At 39.2% G+C, this 20,702-nt stretch overlaps 1 protein-coding gene across 2 annotated transcripts in view; it reads right to left on the reverse strand.

The window, feature by feature from the left end:
* Positions 1-2,803: 2,803 nt before the first annotated feature.
* The window catches only part of RAB31 (RAB31, member RAS oncogene family), a 117,390-nt gene continuing 99,491 nt past the window's right edge, over positions 2,804-20,702 (reverse strand). For both annotated transcript variants that reach the window (XM_075062945.1, XM_075062944.1), the window contains exons 4-7: positions 18,075-18,146; positions 16,708-16,814; positions 11,204-11,313; positions 2,804-3,020 (exon numbers count right to left, since the gene is read on the reverse strand). In XM_075062945.1, the coding sequence (XP_074919046.1) occupies positions 2,923-3,020; positions 11,204-11,313; positions 16,708-16,814; positions 18,075-18,146 (387 nt within the window). In that variant the 3' untranslated portion in view covers positions 2,804-2,922. The remainder of the gene's footprint in view (positions 3,021-11,203; positions 11,314-16,707; positions 16,815-18,074; positions 18,147-20,702) is intronic.

The raw sequence follows: 20,702 nt of genomic DNA on the forward strand, positions 1-20,702 counted from the left end.
CAGCCAGTTTTTTAAACAACAGTTGGTAAGAATTGTAATTGGTGTTGAGACTTATTGTTCTGAGTTAATTTTTGGTACTCTGTAATTTTTCCAAGTATTTAAAAAGAATGGCAACATTTCACAACCAAAAAGGCAACCACTAATAGCTAACATCATGATTTATCAAACACATGTGCTCCTAAACCAAGCCATAACCTCATTCCAAAATACAGAATAATGCAACATTTCAAGACTAAAAAAACACTGGCTGTGAGGAATAATAGTTGGAGGCTACTCTTGCATCTAAAAAACCACAGGCACACTGTATATTGCAGTGACCTGTTATTCTCTCATCTCTGTCTTCAAACTGAAACTGACCACAGCCCAAATTCTGAAACAGTATTCATTCAAAACTTTTATTGACTTAAAAGTTTTGACTCAATAAAAACAGAATAAGGACTTCAAGATCTGGCCCCCTGAAATGTAAAAATATCTAATGAAAACCTCCTAGAATTTTGCAAGTCTGTATCAACCAGAAAGTTGTCTCTACAATTTCTAATTTCAAACTATTTAACATAAGAAGACTCAGATCTGTTTCTGAGCCACATATAACTCAATGTTAGCTGTGAAAGCTGGTTACACACTTTAATACAAAATTTATATCACACAGATTGGCATCGTTTGCCAGTTCTTATTTAAATATGAGATTACAAGGCAACTGCAGAATTACCTGAAGTTTACAGCCATCTCGAACAGATTTTAATGGGTTTGAGATGTCATGTGAAAATGAAGTTGGCCACATTTAGGTTTATGAAAACAAGTTAAAAATCAGTTTTATGCATGACTAATATAGCACAAAACCAATAAACATTTTATTAAAAAACGAACACTTGTAAATAACCTTGCCATCTTTCCCTAACACGTAGCTAGCTGTAGCTTCTGCCTTTTTATGCTTAGTAAGCAGAGCATAATGAACGTTAGTCCCTTAAGTAATATTAATTTGTGTTGTTGATCAGTTCAGTATTTCTTTAGCCCAGTAAATAAGTTAGCGCTACGATGACTAAAGGCCTGATCCAAATCCCACTGAAGTCAATGGAAAGATTCCCATTGACTTCAATCAGGTTTGGATCAAACGCTAAATATTCAAGACTGTCCTACTACCACATTAACTCAGTAGCAGAGCCAAGCTTTAAGCAGTGGTGGAGCTAGGGAGTCATTAGTGGTGCTACTTTCAATTATTCCTGTTGGCTTTAAAAGGTGGCACACATACACCTAAAAGCTACTTTGGGGTAGCAGTTACCCACTCTCCCCCAGACTATCTCTACCACTGCATCGACTCACAACAAAACAGTAAGAATCTGTTTTTCTTTATAAGTATGTAGGTCCAGCTACATCTTGCTGGTAAATGATATATATTGTCTCTCCTTAGTTGGAAATAATTTTTCTCCTGTGTTTACTTTTCAAATAACTCCTCCACTGTTGTATAACAAATGTGCTAAAAGGTCAAATGTTTCTAACAAGCAAAAATGTATCATGTTATAGGATGAATTTGGCTTTTGATTTCATAATTTAAATGTCTTACTCTACTTTAGCTCATCATTAAATTTAGTGGAGAAGAGAAAAAAATAATTTACCTACTCTATCAATCACAGAACAAAAACATTACAGATGGAACATACCAACAGTTTTAGGTCACCTAGTCCATAATTCCAAATACTGGATTTTTTTCTGCACTGTGTTTTCTCATGCTTTGTTCAATCTAGTTTTAAATGTCTCAAGCAATGAGTGTTCCATACCACTTCCAAACCATCTGAGGAGACAATTCCACAATTGAACACACTGCACTTTTAGAAAAATCTACGTAATTTCTTTTCTTAATTTCACGCCCATGACCTCAGATTATACCGTACTCCCTTATACCACTTTAGCAGCAGGTGGCAGGATTCATCCATTGACAGAACCCTGGAGGGAGACAAGAATGGATTTCTGCTGACTCATTGTGGCAGGTGTGACTCCATCTTGGAAATGAGGGAGGTAGGATGTCTCTTTGGGCAGAGGACATGGTGGCCTAGGGCAGTGAAGTATCTGCAGGAAATCACAGCAACAGATAGGCTTAGGTTGGTGTTTGCATTTTGTTGCAATTTGTTATTAATAAGACCTAAGTCCTGGGAAAGTGAGTACATTTTGACTAAATGTAGTGGGTGGGGTATAGACTCTTTCTGGACCAGAATGGGAGCTCCATCTGCTTACAACTACCCTAAACAATTCCTCTTCCTCCGTGGAAATTTCATCCTTCAGGTACATGCAGATAGAGGAAAGTATGTCTCTCAGTCGACATTTCGCCTGGCTATCCATCACATGTTGGGCCAAATTCTGTCCTGATTCACAACTTATAAAAACTGGGCGCTCTCTCTCTCATGTTGGATCCATTTTTCCAGTTCCCGACTTCAATCCATTTCTTGGTGATGGTTGATCAAATCATCTGACAAAACTACAGCTCTAGAAAAGTCACAGAAAAGGAACCTGGCTAAAAGCAAAGGCAGAGAAGTATGCAGCCCAAAGTTCAGGGTTTAAATTGTATGCACTATATTGCTTAAGATTAATTTAAAACACATTGAGTCCACTCTGATATAAGAGGAGAGACTTTATAGCAAATCTAAAGTTTCTATGTAAAAAGCCATTTTATTTTTTAAAAAAATTATCAGTCATTGGTTTAAACAGAGAATTGGAGTAATTTGACTCAGGAATTTTGGCAGGACTCTAGGGAGGATTTTCCATCTAGGTTTTGCAAAATCCTTTCTGCTTATGATCCTTGCATTTGAAATTATTGCTTTCAAGGCAAGGTGCCATGCCACTGAGGTTGTGAAGCCCTTTTGCTCAATGAATAAGCAAATGGCATTTTATTTTATTTATTTCAAGTAAATCAAAACAGGCCATTTTGGGTCAGCAGCACCGTCTAGTGGTCTGTGTAGTCTGCTTTCCAAGCCTGATTGCTCCATTGTTGCCATTTTCATGAGAGTCCAAGGGTGGAATCTGTCGACCTGAAATATATGAAGAAAATACTGAATTCGATATTCTGCTGTAGCAAAACATACAGATATATTAGTAAAGAATTACTTAATTTGCACTAAAACTATGTAAGTCAGATATGAATGTGAAACAACTGTTTTCCATGTAGCTTGTACTTTGTTTCTCTAGTTTATATCTTGGTAAGTAAAAGGCTTTGTCCCATTTTTTAAAATATATACTGATTGTCAATTGGTGACATTTAGATCATAAGAACAGCCATACTGGGTCAGACCAAAGGTCCATCTAGCCCAGTATCCTGTCTTCTGACAGTGGCCAATGCCAGATGCCCCAAAGGGAATGAACAGAACAGGTAATCATCAAGTGATCTATTCTGTTGCCCATTCCCAGCTTCTGGCAAACAGAGGCAAGGGACACCATGCCTGCTCATCCTAGCTAATGGCCATTGATGGTCCTATCTTCCATGAATTTATCTAGTTCTTTTTTCAACTCTGTTATAGTCTTGGGCTTCTCTGGAAAGGAGTTCCACAGGTTGACTGTGGGTTGTGTGAAAAAATACTTCCTTTTGTTTGTTTTAAACCTGCTGTCTATTAATTTCACTTGGTGGCCCCTAGTTCTTGTGGTATGAGGAGTAAATAACACTTCCTTATTTACTTTCTTCACCCATCATGATTTTATAGACCTCTATCATATCCCCTCTTAGTCATCTCTTTTCCAAGTTGAAAAGTCTTTTAAGTTTCTCCTCAAACTGCAGCCGTTCCATACCCCTAATCATTTTTGTTGTCCTTTTCTGAACCTTTTCCAAGTCCAATATATTTTTTGAGATGGGGCGACCATATCTGCACACAGTATTCAAGGTGTGGGCGTATCATGCATTTATACAGAGGCAAGCGTTCGTAACAGTGAAATTGTTATACATTTACTTCAAAGAGGAAAGATATTTTATTAATAACTTGTAAGACTATTAGAAGGCACAGGTTCTGTTCTCTCTCCTACTTGAACACAAATGGTCCTAGTTTAGCAAGAGTTTAAATCATCTCTGTTTTCAGTGCATACATTTATTGTACCCCAGAGCTCTCCAAAGCACAAAAGCATTGTAAACAAGCAAACATGAACCATAAATGGAAAGGTGAAACAAAACCATTCTTTTAACTGCATCCCTCCCTCTGTTTCTTGGTCCCCTCAGCTCCCCAGCAGATGGGTTTGCTTGTCTAATAAGCTCAGGCTCCTGATTCTTATTTAAATTTATCTGAATTTAACAACAACAACAACAAAAGTTTCAGCCTTAACTGGGGCAAGGGCCTGCTGCTTTAGGTCTCTCCCTTTATGCCTCTTCAATTCTGCTATGACTTCTGTTTCATCGACCAGCTACATACGGGTGACAGAATATGCCCATTAAATATGTTGCAACTAACAAGCCTGGTCATTCAATGCAGGCATATCAGGAGCGACTCCTGTGAAAACTAGGGTCTAGAATTAGGGAAAGGAAGAACCTGCTGGCTCTCACGGAAGCAGGTAAGAATCTTACATGAATGAGTTTGGTCACTGTATGGTGGCACTGAGGATTGGATTCCAGGTGTTATAAAAAGAAGAATTTAATATTTGAAAAAGGCTTCCCAAGAGGGTGATGATGACAACTTTTTGGAAACACGGAGAAAAACTACTGCACTGAGTTCATGATGTTTCTGAAGTATTTGAGCTTGGTTCCAGTTGACCCTGGAGTCCTGCCAGTTTTTCTGGGAGCCTGACACAGTTAAGAAAGTTGGAATGTGTAAACTTAATTTCCATAATATATCATTAAGCAAATGTTTTCTCAATGTTTGAATCTTTGAACAAGAAGTTTGAAGAGGAGAGTGTAGATGTGCAAGTTTGTTTAGAGACTGTTCAGAAATCCATTGTAAATGTTTTATTATGTTAGTTCTAACTATTTTTCAGCCCGAACTTCACAGTACTAGTGAGTTTAAAACTGTGAGTATTCTGAACTATCACAACCAATAAGAAGCCATTGGAGGAGAATGTTGCAGGCTTCACCAACATCAGCAATTACTTTGTCCGGTTCAGAATAGGACACAGTACTCCAAGCTGTGAATTGCCTTTATTTTATTATTGGTTTTTCATACCAATATAAAATACAATAACAATTGGAAATACAGGCGAGTCTGATCTTACGCTGGGGTTACGTTCCGCTGTCAGCATGTAAAGCGAAAAACGCATATAGTCAAAATTACATTGAGTGTAATGGCGGGCGGAATCTCCCACACTACAAGAACACTATTTAAATTATTTTTCTTTCTCTCTCTTTTTTTTTTGTTTTTGCCGACTGCGCAAAGCTGAATTCACGCATGTTAAATGTGTGTAAGATGAGACTCGCTTGTAATATAAAAAAGAAATTCTCTACACATGCTGCGAATGGTGCTGTCATAAATTAAAGTGCAATAAGTAGAGTAATTTTATGAAGAATGTATGATGATGTTGTTATTCTGTTAATTCAATAAAAGGCAACAAAGTTTCAAACTCCTTTTCAGTCTTGTGGTTTTGATTTTTTTTTGGTATGCAAGTTTTCTCATCATCATTATTGCCAAGATTTTGTTAAATCAAGATGATACTGTTGAACTAAATATTTTTAATCTTATCAAGAAACTTGTCTCTGCTCAAGGGACTCCTAGGATCTGATTGAGTTATCACGAGTAACAACGTTGAAGTCAATTGAGTTACACTAGTGTAAAATTCAATATAATGAGACAGAATCAATCTCACAATGTGAGCAACAAACTGAGGTCAGTCTCTTCTAGTATTCAAGGTATGGAGCAACAATGTTCATCTGAGAAAACGTCTCTCCATTATAAAATAGACAAGCTGGAGACTATGATTAGAGTTTGAAATCTGTTTGGCTGACTTTAGAGAGAAAATAAGATATTTGGGCTCACAGCATTGTCTATTTCAGAACTCTTTAATTGGTGATCTCAGCAGAGGCAGTAACACATAAAGAATGTTTTAGAGAGCTAGCAAAACGATCCAGATGATTAGTAGGGGAAAGATGAGCCTTAGCTTCAAATCCAAGTCAATGGTGACAAGTTTTAACTATATGAAAGATTTTTGGTGGTCTCTGTTCATTTCTTAATAGGCATAGTGTCCATATCACAAAACCCCAATTCGATCTAGTTGGCATACACTAAGCAGAATCAGCAGAGCAATCAAGAACTGAATTGGTTTACAGAATAAATTACTCTCTCATCTGTTTAAGTTGCCCCTTCAGAAAAGGGGTGAAGCACATTACATGTGTTGAGAAGCCTAAATTGATGCCATCTATGCTATAGATGTTCTGTAGATAATGTTAAGAGAGCTATGTTCTGGACTATCAAGCTAGTCACTAGTCTCACGGACAAATATATTCACTGAAACAGTTTTTAAAAATGATGAATTATCATCAAACCAAGACTGCCCTTCTTGGTAATTTCTGTTCACAATCAGAAGAGATGGAACTGTTCTGTTCCTTAAATAGAAATATTAATCCAGACCACAGACATGGTCTCCTCTCCAGGTTTCGTAGAGAAGGATACATATTACTATGATGTAACCAGTTGGCTGGAGCAAATAGATATAATGCTTTAGGAGTCCAGATGAAACGTACAGGTTCACCGAGAAGAAGAAATATAAATGCATTTGTCCAAGAACACATTGAGTTGGAACTGGAGAAATCTGGAACTTTTGTGTGCTTCTACTAGAGTGATCCAATCAACCTTAGGTTTTCTGTAGTTCACATCACTGCCATTTCCAAGTGCTCCACTTTAAAAGTAGGTTATGTCATTTTAATTACTGGAATATTTGGTTTATCTTTGCTAGTGTTTAGAGGATTTTTTATATGTAGAGAAGCAGTACAGATAAAAAAGCTTTCACACAAACAGCTTTATTTCATTTTTTATTTTATACACTCAGGCTGTTTTATAAACATGCACTTCCAGACACTGATGCATGAGTCTTGAGATTCTCAAGTGGGCACGGCTTGGTGCATGAAAAACTGAGGCAAACAAAGATAGTTCAGGAGCAGGAATATTGACACAGTCAAGCCTCTGATGTGTAACTCCTCAGTTTGGCAAAGAGGGAGCATCAAATCAACTGTATTCCACTCTCAAGTGTGCTTGAATTGGGCTGGGACTGCCCAGAATGACAATCCAGGGCCTACTTTGATAGCATTCTGACTTCTACTCCTGAACTACAGACTAACAGGGTGAAGAGCCAGCATTCTGGGAGCCTAAGTTCAGAGGCTGTCCATGTGAGGGTGCAAGAAGCAAGAGTTGGGGGAATTAGGGGCTGAGAGGAGGGAAAGTGAAATGGTGTAGAAAAGAAAGAAACACAGTAGAACCTCAGAGTTACGAACACTTTGGGAATGGAGGCTGTTCGTAACTCTGAAATGTTTCTAACTCTGAACAAAACGTTATGGTTGTTTTTTCAAAAGTTTACATCAGAACATTGACTTAACACAGCTTTGAAACTTTACTATGCAGAAGAAAAATGCTGTTTTCCCTTTATTTTTGTAGTAGCTTACATTTAACACAGTACAGTATTGTGTGTGCTTATTTTTATTTATTTATTAAGGTCTTTTTTTGTCTCTGCTGCTGCCTGCTATGATTGCATACTTCCAGTTCCAAATGAGCTGTGTGGTTGCCTGGCCAGTTCCTAACTCAGAGGTTCTACTGTATAGGACAGGGAGCAAGAGGGAGAGAACAACGACTGGGGGACAGCAAAAGGGCCTGGGACACAGAGAAAGGGTCCCCTTTGGAGGGAGCAGCTGCATGAGTCAAATCAGTTACCTAAGATGCTTTGTAGACCTAATAAAGTTCCTTTCTGAATCTGATATTCAGTTGTAAACGGATTACTGTATCAGCACCAGTGTTATCTAAATAATAATACACGTAAGTTTTAAAAAATACTAAAACACAGAAATTTAAGAATGAGGCTGTCCAGAGAATTATCTATGGTTCTGCTCTTGCAAAATAAGCCCAGTAATTAGTTTCAAGTATAAATTCTTGGGTATTTGTAATAAGATTATAGATTGTAACATGGGACTGTGCAAGACTGTCTGTGAAAGGCTGAAAGGTCCTTACAGTTCAATTTAAGGAAAAAAGGTTTACATCCTTGCAAAGACATGAGAACAACAGCTATTACTTCAGACAACCCATGTGTTAAATATAGGCCCTAAAATTACGGATTTTCATCACAGCCTTGGATATAAACTGTTACAGTTCTTTTACACAGAATAAAATACTAAATACTTTTTTGTTCTCACCTGTTCTGGTTCTTCCATTGTGGTCTACTGTGTTTCCTGCTCCTACTGTATTTTTGGAAATTCACAGGTTTTGGGTTTTTACTAAGTTATCGAGCATTCCTCACTCCTGATTTGTGTGGCCTCTACTCTAGTTTTGTGTCTTTGTACACAGCTGGTTTAGTTGACATAAATGTGTGCATGTTTTTTTGTGGGAGTTTTTATGGCTCAACTCCCTTGTACCACTTTTACAGAAACACTATGGTTTGAACAGTTTGTTCTGTTTAATAATGCTTTTCAGTGAGTGATTTCCCCCATACATGATGCAGGAAAATGGGCTGTGCACTGAAAATGTGCAGAGACAGACAGAATTCTCCCAGCTAGGCTGCAGAATAGATATGACACTGCTGTTGCAGGTTATGGCTACATGACTGCTGTGCAGGACTCAAATGGGGCCAGAATGCTTTGGAAGGCTGTTCCAGCACTTTTTAATGGCATTGCAATGCTTCTGATTGCACTTCCAATACTTTCTGACACTTCTTCTTTTAGGACTGGAGCACTGCTGCTGTGGCCCACCTCAAATGGGAAGTTTAGAAGTTGAACCCCTGTGGTAGCAGGTACAACTAAAGTCATCTCCTTAAACAGCAAGTCTGCACTAGAGCCAGGTACAAAGCACAGCTCCATGAGCGGGAGTAAGGACCCCATGCACAGGTTCATTGTGTTCCCCCATTTAGCTGAAACACACAAGTTCAATAAGGACAACTATGGGAGGAATGAGTGGGCAAAGAGAGGGGTCATAAAACATGTGTGTCATGGCCAGGTCCTGGGCAGCCAGACCTAGTAGTCACAGCCAGGGCCCACAGTCATGAGACAGGAGTTGACTAGGTAAGGATACCAAGAGATCAGAGGCAGAAGACAAACTGGAGATCAGAACCACAAATCGGGTATAAGAGTCAGGCTAGGTCAGGATACCAGACAGTCAGAGTCAGGAGCCACACTGGACACCAGGAACCACAAATCAGATGCCAGGAAATCAAGGCACAGGAGCAGGGTGGAGCCCAATTGTTCAAACAGCTTCCTGCTCCTGCTGCTGGCTTAAGTAGGGCCAGTGGACCAATCAGCCACTGTGGACCACCACCAACTGGACATCAGGGGCAGAACCTCACACTGGGGCTAGACTTCATGGGTCACCGGTAAGCCCTTATGAGCAGGCTGCCAAGTGGAGGGTTGAAGGTAGTTGTTCCCATGAACCCTGCAGGCTGGGTTTGAGATCTGTAGGCCATGTCAGTATGTGTTTTATCCAACAGTTTTAGCATGTTATTTATGGCAATTTACCACCTTTGGCTGTGTTCACATATATATGCTCTATCGATTCCACATCCCAATACTACAAACCTACAAAATTTCTCCTGTCTCTTTTCTGAGTTGTGGTAAGGTCACAAGTATGCCCACTGAGACAATCTTTCTATGCATCCAAAAGATTATCTAGGATATTTAATGCATATGCTTGGATAACTAGTGCATGTTCATTTCAGTTTAACTGATTTTCCATGTCAAATATAGCCATTATTAGCGGGTTGTCATTGCTACCCATTGCAGCATTAGCTACCAAAGGGATAAACTAATTATTAATGATTAAGTTATGCAACATGGGTGAGTTTTTGTATTAGTACATTCATAATAGGTTAAATTGGACAAAGACGAAGAAGCAAACTAAACTGGGTAAGGGACTGGTTCTCCAAACCAGATGAATTACAAGATCTGTAACCTTCTGAGAGGTATAACAGCCAAAAAAAATCAATTAACATTTTCGGATACATCCTGTTCAAGTGAAATGATTGGTCAATAGCTTCTCAGGTAATGTGTAGCAGATGGTGTGATTTTCTAGGAGCAAAGAAACATTTCACACACCTATTTATCATATACTGAGTTTGTGAGAAAAAAGGAAGCGGTCATAAGGCAGTAGAGAGAGACAAGGTGGAGTGGAATATGCTTTATATTCTGTTTTTATTCAGGAGATGATGACACTGGAATTCTTGGAATGAAAAATGAGTATGGGGTGCTCCCCTTTCCTTTCCAGCAATGTTGATTTCTTCCCCTTTAACAATCCTGGGGAGAAACCTTGCGCTGGATCCCAATGAAAAGTGACTATTTCTACTTATCTTAGTCATCCAGGAATATGCCTCCACATAAAAAACCCCAACAAAATGACAATTAGATCAACAGTTACCTGCCCTACAGCAGTTTATGCATGGAGGTATGATACAGGTTAGGATTTAGATCCACTGAAAGAGCTATGTGGGAGACGCTTACATAGCACCTACCCAAGCTATGCCCTATTCTAGTCTAGTCAAAGTTACTGTTAGTTGTGATGCGTGGGAAAGGGTTAAACATCCTGCAAAATAAATGACTCAAATTCAACCCTTAAAGACATGTGAGGAGATAACATTTGTGTTTTTGTGTATTTACATATGTATGGGCAGTGGTCAACAATGTAATCAATAGTCCCTGTCTATGCTACTCTGATAATTCAAAGATCAAAAGAACAACCTAGCATTTAAATGAAGTGTAAGCATGGGACATCTCTGTATTCATCTCTCTTTGAAATTGGAACAGGCGATAGTCTTATGTTAATTCGTACAGCTAAGTAATGGTGATAGACTGCCTGAGGATAAATTGCCTTATGTTAATCTTTGTGAATAGCTAACTAATAATGCTTAGGGAATAAGGGCCTATTGTTCCCGGAAGGACTCCAACTTGTCAAAGAAGACCTGAAACTATATAAGAGATCTTTGGGTCCTGATCCTTTTAATCTCAGACCTGCTTAAGCTTCATCAGGGTAAGTTTGAGTAGCAAGATGAGATCCCAGTTAAGCTGGATGATCATTTTCAAAAGGACTCCAAACGTCCACAAGAAACTTGTAAATGTACTTACTGATGCCTTGAAAGAGTTCCTCAATGTTAATAGCATTCTTTGCACTGGTTTCAACAACAATTGCACCTATAGATTCTGCATATTCTTTGGCATCCTTCATAGGTACCTCCCTAAAAAAAGTTTTTGAAAGCAAACAAATTAGTGTGTATTTATAAAAAAAAACACAAATATTCTGAAAGACATCTCAAGTCACATTGTTCCTAGTTCAATTGAACAAGTTTGGATCTTCTGGTGCTGACATTCCTTGCTTCTCTAATGATAAATATTTAAGTGTCAGTACTGCTTCCGCTGAAGTCCATGTGAATTTTGCCATGTAATTTAGTATGAGCAGACCCAAGATATAAAAGCATATTAAATCTTTTGCAAAATATTTCACAACAAAGGGCTTGATTCCCTTATATGCGGTGATGTAGATTCAAAATCATAATCCTTTGTTTTCTTCCACATTTCTGTCTCTCAAAGAGCTATCCCCACTTTTCTTATATTCAGATGGGATTATGAGCCAGCTGCCTGTCACAGAATAATCAACTTAACCTTTTCTGACCAAAACACAGCTAAAAGGATGGAGGTATTTCAGGCAAATAGTGCCGGCCTATTACAATCATATAGATTGCAGAAATTTAAAACTTCTCACAAAGCATTAAAAAAATCCTAAACACAGCCTAGAAAGAAATTATTTAAGATGTTTTGATTCTAGAAAGAATACTTTTGGTGGTGGTAGAGGTTTCTATCTAGTTGTTCACGTTCAAATATCCACATATCAATCTGGGTCGTTGATAAGGATTTTGGGGCCTGGTGCCAAGACCAAGTTTTGAAAACTAATAGACTTTAAGGTCAGAAGGGACCATCATGATCATTTAGTCTGACCTCCTGCGCATGGCACACCACCAAACCTCATCCACCCACAGAAAAGAAATGATCTTTGATTGCTACCAACCTTTTATCCCCCCCACTTGACAAAGATGCATGAGAAGAGATGCATAAAACATTAGAAAAAGAGCATCCAGCTCTGGAGATTCAGCCCATAAACAGGATTGTCCAAAGTGAACACACAAACAGGATGGGTTTTGGCTATCATAAATGAAGCTGGATTGAAGGGATCACATGTTTAGCTGTTTATAACTGGCAGGAGATTGTGGCTGATTCCAACAAAAATACGCAAGCCACTGACTCCAAACCACATTGGAAACAAGAATCTTAGGGCCAGATTCTCCAGTCCACAAAGGTTAGTTTGTGCCATATAAATGGTGCAAAGAGGGCTTGAAACAGCTGGTAACAGCTGGTTCCCCTTGTGTAGGGAACTCTCCACTTGTGGAAAGCTGGTGGATGCAGCTCTACCTTCTCCTATGCTAGCTCCCCCAGTCATGGTGTAAGGGGAGAGAGCATGGAGGAGAGGATGCTCCACTGCGCTTGATTCTACACTGACATAAGGTCTGTCAGTTGCTTCTTTCTACAATAATAAATTGGGTGTCAGTACTGGAACGACTTTACTTTGACCAAAATATGAGAGCTTGTTTCTCAAGCAATTTATTCTCAGCCAAGAGGTGAGTAAACATAAACTAATTGTATTAACTGTGAGAGAAAGAGCCAAGAGACGAGCAGAGACTTAGAAGGTTGTTGAGAAGATTTGGATCTAGAAGCCCTGGAGAGGGAATACCTGTTTTGAAAGATGTTGATGAAACTGTTTTCAGTTAAAAAACCCTCAGCATATACAGTTTAAAGCTTCTACAAATATTTATTTAGATAGAAAATGTTTTGTATGGACAGCATAAATAAAGAGCCTGAATGTAAAGCTTGGGATTTCCTGACCCTGCATTTGGAGTACTCCAGAGAACCAAAATTTCAGAAGGTATCTCAGTTTTTAGAGAGGAAGATTATGTCCTTTGGTCTCTATATTGCCCCAAGAATTTAACAGTGGTTTTGTCACTGGTGGGCAAAGTAGCTCATTTATTTAAATAACATTCTGATCTGAGCTCTTTCTGTGACTGATGGATAATAACCTGGACATAATCAGAGGGTAGAAATGCCAATATAAAATATTTTTAAAAAACAAACTCACTCTAAATTCTAAAGCCAATAACAAAATTGTAGAGATTTTAATACAAATTTCCATTCTCAAAGATGATATTCCCTGGGAGCCAGAGGGAGGGAATTTATTTCAGCTAAGTGTCAAGAACTGTTGATGGCCACGTAATAGTAATAGAAAGAATAACCACATGTCTTCTGGGTGTCTTGATTCTAGGTTGGCAGCTGGCACCTATATATTAGAGGTCTGTAAAAAAGAAACAAAACAAAACAAACCACCACCACAGGAGGGTAACATGGTCATTGCTAAAAGTACCAGAGGAAACTATATTAGCCCTTTGCTAGTGGAAGTCTAATCTGTTCCTCTATTTTTCCCCAGTCATTTCTCCCTTTATTAGCTCCTGTGGCAATGGAGACAGATCAGGACAAGTGGAACTTGGTTCAGCCTGTCCTCTTTTGCCCCCATTCACATTTGCCATAACAATGTCTGATACTTTAGAGTCTAGCAGAACATTTCTGGCAAAGTAACTGGTAAAAATTCCATAAGGATAAACAGAGCTGCTAAGAGTCATGTAGGAATAGCAGGTTGCTCGTGTATGCCCTCATTAGTTACATTATATTTTTAAAATCCTCTTGTACAGAAATATTTGTATTTTCTATTCAGTGAAATTAATGTGATAAGTTGATACATATATTTCACCTTAAGCCATTTCCAGTGAAGTAAACCTTAAGGCTAAAACACCGAAGAATACACACAACTGTATAAATTACACAGTCAATCAGATTTCTGGTAGAATGGTGACAATTTCATGTGTAAAATATATCTTGCTGTCTACCTGTCCTCAGAAGTCCTTTTATTATAACACCAGCAAAATAGTTCAGGACCATGCGAAGTGGGAGGAAAAAGTCATTGCCTGTAAGAAGACTCTCAAAACCTCTCCCATATTTGTGAACATCAGGAGAAAATATTGGTAGAGTTTGATATTTTGTGCGAATATTAGACTACATGGCCTTTAGTGAGACAAATGTGCATTGCACGAGTGTAAGGAGAATAGTCACCATGGAAGCTTCCCTCCTGAGAACTGGCACTCAATAGCTCATTGCCACATGTGTGGCACTAAGCTGATTCATATCACTAAGGGCTTGGCTACACTCAAAACTCCAAAGCGCTGCTGTGGGAGCGCTCCCGCGGCAGTGCTTTGGAGTGCGAGTGTGGTCGCAGTGCCAGTGCTGGGAGAGAGCTCTCCCAGCGCTGCAGGTACTCCACCTCCCTATGGGGATTAGCTTGCAGCACTGGGAGCCGCGCTCCCAGCGTTGGGACACTATTTACACTGGGGCTTTGCAGCGCTGTAACTTGCTGCGCTCAAGGGTGTGTTTTTTTCACACCCCTGAGTGAGAAAGTTGCAGCGCTGTAAAGCGCCAGTGTAGCCAAGGCCTAAAACATCATACATTGTATTTTAACATACACTAACGCCTCACTTAACGTTGTAGTTATGTTCCTGAAAAATGCAACTTTAAGCGAAATGATATTAAGCTAATCCAATTTCCCCATAAGAATTAATGTAAATGGGGGAGTTAAGATTCCAGGGAAATATTTTTCACCAGACAAAAGACTATATTATATATACACACACAGAGTATAAGTTTTAAACAAACAATTTAATACTGTACACAGCAATGATGATTGTGAAGCTTGGTTGAGGTGGTGAAGTTAGAGGGTGGAAGAGGGTGGGATATTTCCTAGGGAATGCCTTGCTGCTAAATGATGAACTAGCACTCCAATGAGCCCTCAAGGGTTAATACATTGCTGTTAAAGTAGCCTCACACTCTACAAGGCAGCACAACTGGAGGGAGGGGAGACAGCATGGCAGACAGAGACAGAGACACACACTCTGTGTGTCTGTGTGAGAGAGAGATGCGTGTTTGTCCCTTTAAGTACGCTAAACCCACTGTAAGTACATTGCCTTTTTAAGCAGATCAGCAAGTTGAGACAGGAGCTACTGCCAGCAAGCTCTCTCCATCCTAAGCCCTGTCATGTCCCCCCCATGCTCTATGGCGGTAGGGTAAGTGGGGGGAAGAAACAGGGGGGAGGGGGACACCCTGACATTAGCACCCCCTCCCCTGTACAGCAAGCAGGAGGCTCCTAGAAAGAGCTCCAAGGCAGAAGGCAGGAGCAGCACATGCTAGTGGGGGGAGGGACAGCTGAATTGCCAGCAATTGATAGCCACTGTCTTAGCACAGTGAACTATCATTAGGGGACCAAGCCAATATATGAACTGTGTCCTTCGCTCCCAGGCCAAGAGAAGCTGGGAGCACTGTTCAGGAGGCCCTGGGGAGAAGGAGTGCCTCATGATTCTGTGCAATAACTCCTCTGGTCTCTAGAGTGACACTGAAAGCCTGTTTACAGGGCTACAGTTCTCACAAATGTCTTCATTCAATAAAGCACTTGATCACATGCTCTGGGGCTTTGCTGAACCAGGGCCCGTGTAATGACTTTAAGGGGCAGAGGAATAAATGTGAAACATGATGGGCAGTGGGAGAGTCCTTGGGATTCTAAGAGGAAAATAACCTAAACAATCACGGACCTTGGTCTCACATTGTGGAAGAAAACACATCCAACACAACTTATCCCTAAAATGACAAAAAACGCATTGATCGCCACAAAAGATTACTTGTCGTACAACAGAACATGTTTCTACGAGGGTACATGCAAACCCAAACATGAGCTGAGACATATAAACGCAAATCCATCCTTGTAACATGCCATGAGTAGTGTGATCTTGACTCTTCTACAGAGGAATGGAGTCAGACTCTAAGGAGAGTCCTTCTCCTCACACCTAGGACATAAGTCTGTTATCTGAGGATAGTGAGAGCCCTTATGTTCTTGCAAATGTACTTTTCTGCAATAAAGCTATCATCCTGCATCTGGCATTAAGCCTTCCTTTGATTAAAACACAGCATTTCTAGCACTCCAGCATTAATCAGGCACGCTTGAGATATGCATGCAGTATACATTGGAATTAGTTATAGTAGAACAGAATGAACAATCCCATATTGTATCAATCAATGTAATGTGCCAGAGCCTGCAGCATGCACAGGAACAACATTTGACATCCCGCAATTCTGGTCAAACCAGTGGAAGTGCAGCAAAAAAGGGAGTTCAGAGTAAAATATTTTGGAGGATGTGATGCTGCTGTTAGTTGAACCTGATCCTGACTAATTGAAATCAAAGGTATTTATTTCAATGGGGGCTTCCACCGTAAATAGCAGTAGGGTTGCCAGTTTTGGTTGGATGTATTCCTGGGGGTTCCATCAAATGACATAATGTTTAATTAAAGATTAATCCCTTAATTCCTGGAGACTCCAGGATAATCCTGGAGTTGGCAACCCTAACTACAGGTGAGAATACAAACATGGTTGCATAAGGGACGAAAGCAGTGCATAACAAACAGCATTATAATACCAAATAGATACATTACCTGAGATCAGAAAGATCACATTTGTTTCCAGCGATGGCCATGACAATGTTTTCAGGACCATGTTCTTTTAATTCTTTTACCCATTTCTTCAAAGTATGAAATGAATCCTAAACCAAATACATAAAGAAACATCTAGCAGGATCTCCTTGACTGACAGACACAGTCATTTTTTTTAAGTTACAGGAAGGGCACACAGAAAGCCCTCACGTGACAATGATTTCCAGGGACTCTCCTTAAAAGGCATGATTGATGTTACTGAACCTCAGATCTAGCTCTTAACTGCATTAACCCATCAAGCCAAATTTTCTCCTCAGAAATGCATGTGCAGCTTCTGCTGAGATCAATGGGAGCTGTGCATGAATCTCTGAGGGAAAGGTATGGCCTAGCGTTTGGGATGTAGTACATCCCACAATACTATGTAATACATGAATATTAAACTTACAGAGAATAAAAGTTGCTGCACAGAATTCTGAGTAAGGATGACATGACTAAGTTCCACCTTCACAAGGTCTACAGACTTTCTGACCAACTATGAGTAATTTCAGTTCAAAATTATAACCTATGGTACTGCTATGCAGGCATGACCAATGTCAGCTAGGGTTGCCAAATTTGGTTGACATATTCCTGGAGGTCTCATTATGTGACAATCTTTAATTCCTGGAGACCCAAGGACAATCCTGGAGGGTTGGCAACCCTAATGCAGCAATGGGTCATTACACTAATGCACTAGTGAACAGAGCCAGGCCTTTACTGCTAAAAGTAAATCATTCAAATGGCAGGAGAGAAGAAACAGATAAGCAAAATATTGCAACCATTCATCCACTAATGCCTATTCTGTAACTCAGCTTCATCATCTGGGATTTCTTTTAAAATCAAAATGTTATTCTTTGCATTTTAAGAGTAGCAATTTCTCATTTTCTCAGGGCAGGACAAGGATCTCCAGCTGGATGACATGTGAACACGGCTACTTTATCAGTTGAAAATACACTTTCATTTCAATTAATAATGTTCAGCCAAAGATTATTTCATTGCTTTGTTTCAAAGTAAAGCAATGAAATAAAGAAGAGTTCAGCTCTTGGACTGCAAATGCAAGCTTGGAGCCACATTTTTAAAAGATTAATTTCCCATTTGTAAAATAGTTGATGTTTTTCAGTAGTAGAAATTAGACATGGGGAAAATCCAGTAGGTCATTTTGTCCATCTCAAAGAGGCAAACTCAGAATTTTTCCCTGCAGTAGAATTTCCGGAGTTTTGTGTACTCTATTTTTAAATGACTCAGGGAATGATGCTTCCGCCACAACTTTGCCAATACATTAAGTCATTAACCAAACTATATATTATACAGTAATTGCAAACAGAAAGCATTACCTGTTTTGTGATATCATATACTATAACAGCTGCTGCTGATCCTCGGTAGTACATTGGTGCCAAGGAATGAAACTGTTAAAAGACCAACAAAACATCATAAATCAATTAAAGTTTCACAAAGGTCACAATTACAGGTCACAAAGACATGCCAAGATTGCATCATATTCTTTTATAAGAGAGAGCGTGAGCTTCTTGAATGTTTGGCCAGTTTTAGTTTTGGTCAGACCTCTAAAAAGGGTTGTTCTTTATTCTGTTGGACTCATACAATTACCACATTGGGTTCTACATATTTTTGTTGCAGTGTTTTGGGTTCTTTTGCTTTTTTGTTTTTTGAAGCCTAGTACATGATATGTGTGAAAAAGCCTTTGGGGAGAAATTCAAGAACATAAGAACAGCCATACTGAGTCAGACCAATGGTCCGTCTAGTCCAGTATTCTCTCTTCCAACAGTGGCTAATACCAGGTGCTCCAGAGAAAATAAAATGAACAGAATAGGCAATCATCGAGTGATCCATCCCATTGTCCACTCCCAGCCCCTGGCAACCAGAAGCTAGGGACACACAGAGCATGGGGTTGCATCCCTAACTATCTTGGCTAAAAGCCACTGATGGACTTATCTAGTTCTTTTTTTCAACACCGTTATTATACATTTGGCCTTCACAACATCCTCAGCAATGAGTTCTACTGGTTAATTGCACATTGTGTGATGAACTTCCTTTTGTTTGTTTTAAACCTGCTTTCTATTCATTTTATTTGGTGCCCCTGGCTCTTGTTTTATGAAAGAGAATAAACAACACTCCCTTATTCACTTTCTCCACCCCATTCACAATTTCATAGACCTCTATTATATTACCTCATAGTCATCTCTTTTCCAAAATGACAAATCCCAGTCTTTTTAATCTCTCTTCATACAGAAGCTATTCCATACCCCTAATCATTTTTGTTATCCTTCTCTGTACCTTTTCCAATTCTAATGTATTCTTTTGAGATGAGGTGACCAGAACTGCAAGCAGTATTCCAGGTGTGAGTGTACCATGGCATTATGATATTTTCTGTCTTATTATCTATCTCTTTTCTAATGGTTCCTAACATTCTGTTAGATTTTTGGACTGCTGCTGCACATTGAGCAGATGTTTTCCGAGAACTATTCACAATAATTCCAAGATCTTTCTTGTGTGGTGACAGCTAATTTAGATCCCATTATTTGATATGTATAGTTGGGATTATGTTTTCCAATGTGCATTACTTTGCATTTATCAACACTGAATTTCATCTGCCATTTTGTTGCCCAGTCACCCAGGTTTGTGAGACCCCTTCGTAACTCTTCGCAGTCTGCTTTGGACTTAACTATCTTGAGTAATTTTGTATTGTCTGCAAACTTTGCCACCTCACTGTTTACCCCTTTTTCCAAATAATTTATGAATATGTTGGACAGCACTGGTCCCAGTACAGATTTTTGACACCACTATTTGCCTCTCTCCATTCTGAAAACTGACCATTTCTTTCTACCCTTTGTTTCCTTTCTTTTAACCAGTTACTGATCCATGACAGGATCTTCTCTCTTCTCCCATGACTGTTTACTTTGTTTAAGATCCTCTGGTGAGGGACTTTGTCAAAGGCTTTCTGAAAGTCCAAGTACTCTATATCCACTGGATAACCCTTTTTCACATGTTTGTTGACCCTCTCAAAGGCATGATTTCCCTTTACAAAAGCCATGTTGACTCTTCCCCAACAAACTGTGTTCTTTATGTGTCTTGATAAATCGGTTCTTTACCACAGTTTCAACCGATATGCCTGGTGTTGAAGTTAAGCTTACCAGCTGTAATTGCCAGCATCCCCTCTGGAGCCTTTTTTAAAAAATAGTGTCACATTAGCTATTATTCTCTAGTCATCTGGTACAGAAACTGATTTAAATGATAGGTTATATACCACAGTTAGTAGTTCTGCAAATTCATATTTGAGTTTCTTCTGAACTCTTGAGTGAATACCATCTGGTCCTGGTGCCTTATTACTGTTTAATTTAACAATTTGTTCCAAAACCTCCTCTCTTGACACTTTAATCTGGGACAGTTCCTCAGATTTGTCACCTAAAAAGAATGGTGCAGATATGTGAATCTCCCTCACATCCTCTGTAGTGAAGACGGAGGCAAAGAATTCATTTAGCTTCTCCGCAATGGTCTTAGCTGCTTTGAGTGCTCCATTAGCACCTCGATCATCCAGTGACCCCATGGATTGTTTGGCAGGCTTCCTGCTTCTGATGTACTTAAAACATTTGTGTCTTTGAACCTTTGTCTAATTACTCTTCACATTCTTTTTTGGCCTTCTTAATTATACTTTTATATTTGACTTGCTAGAGTTTATGCTCCTTTCTATTTTCCTCAATAGGATTTAACTTCCAATTTTTAAAGGATCTTTTTGTCTTTAACCCCATCTTTTACTTTGTTGTTTAGGCATGGTGGCACTTTTCTGGTCTTCTTACTCTGTTTGTTAATTTGGGGTATACATTTAATTTGAGCCTCGATTAAGGTGTTTTTAAAAAGTTTCCATGCAGCTTGCAGGCATATGACTTTAGTGACTAAATCTTTTAATTTCCATTTATCTAACTTCCTGATTTTTGTGTAGTTCCCCT

Source organism: Chelonoidis abingdonii, chromosome 2 (assembly GCF_003597395.2).
Source record: "Chelonoidis abingdonii isolate Lonesome George chromosome 2, CheloAbing_2.0, whole genome shotgun sequence".
Taxonomy (NCBI): Eukaryota; Metazoa; Chordata; order Testudines; family Testudinidae; genus Chelonoidis; species Chelonoidis abingdonii.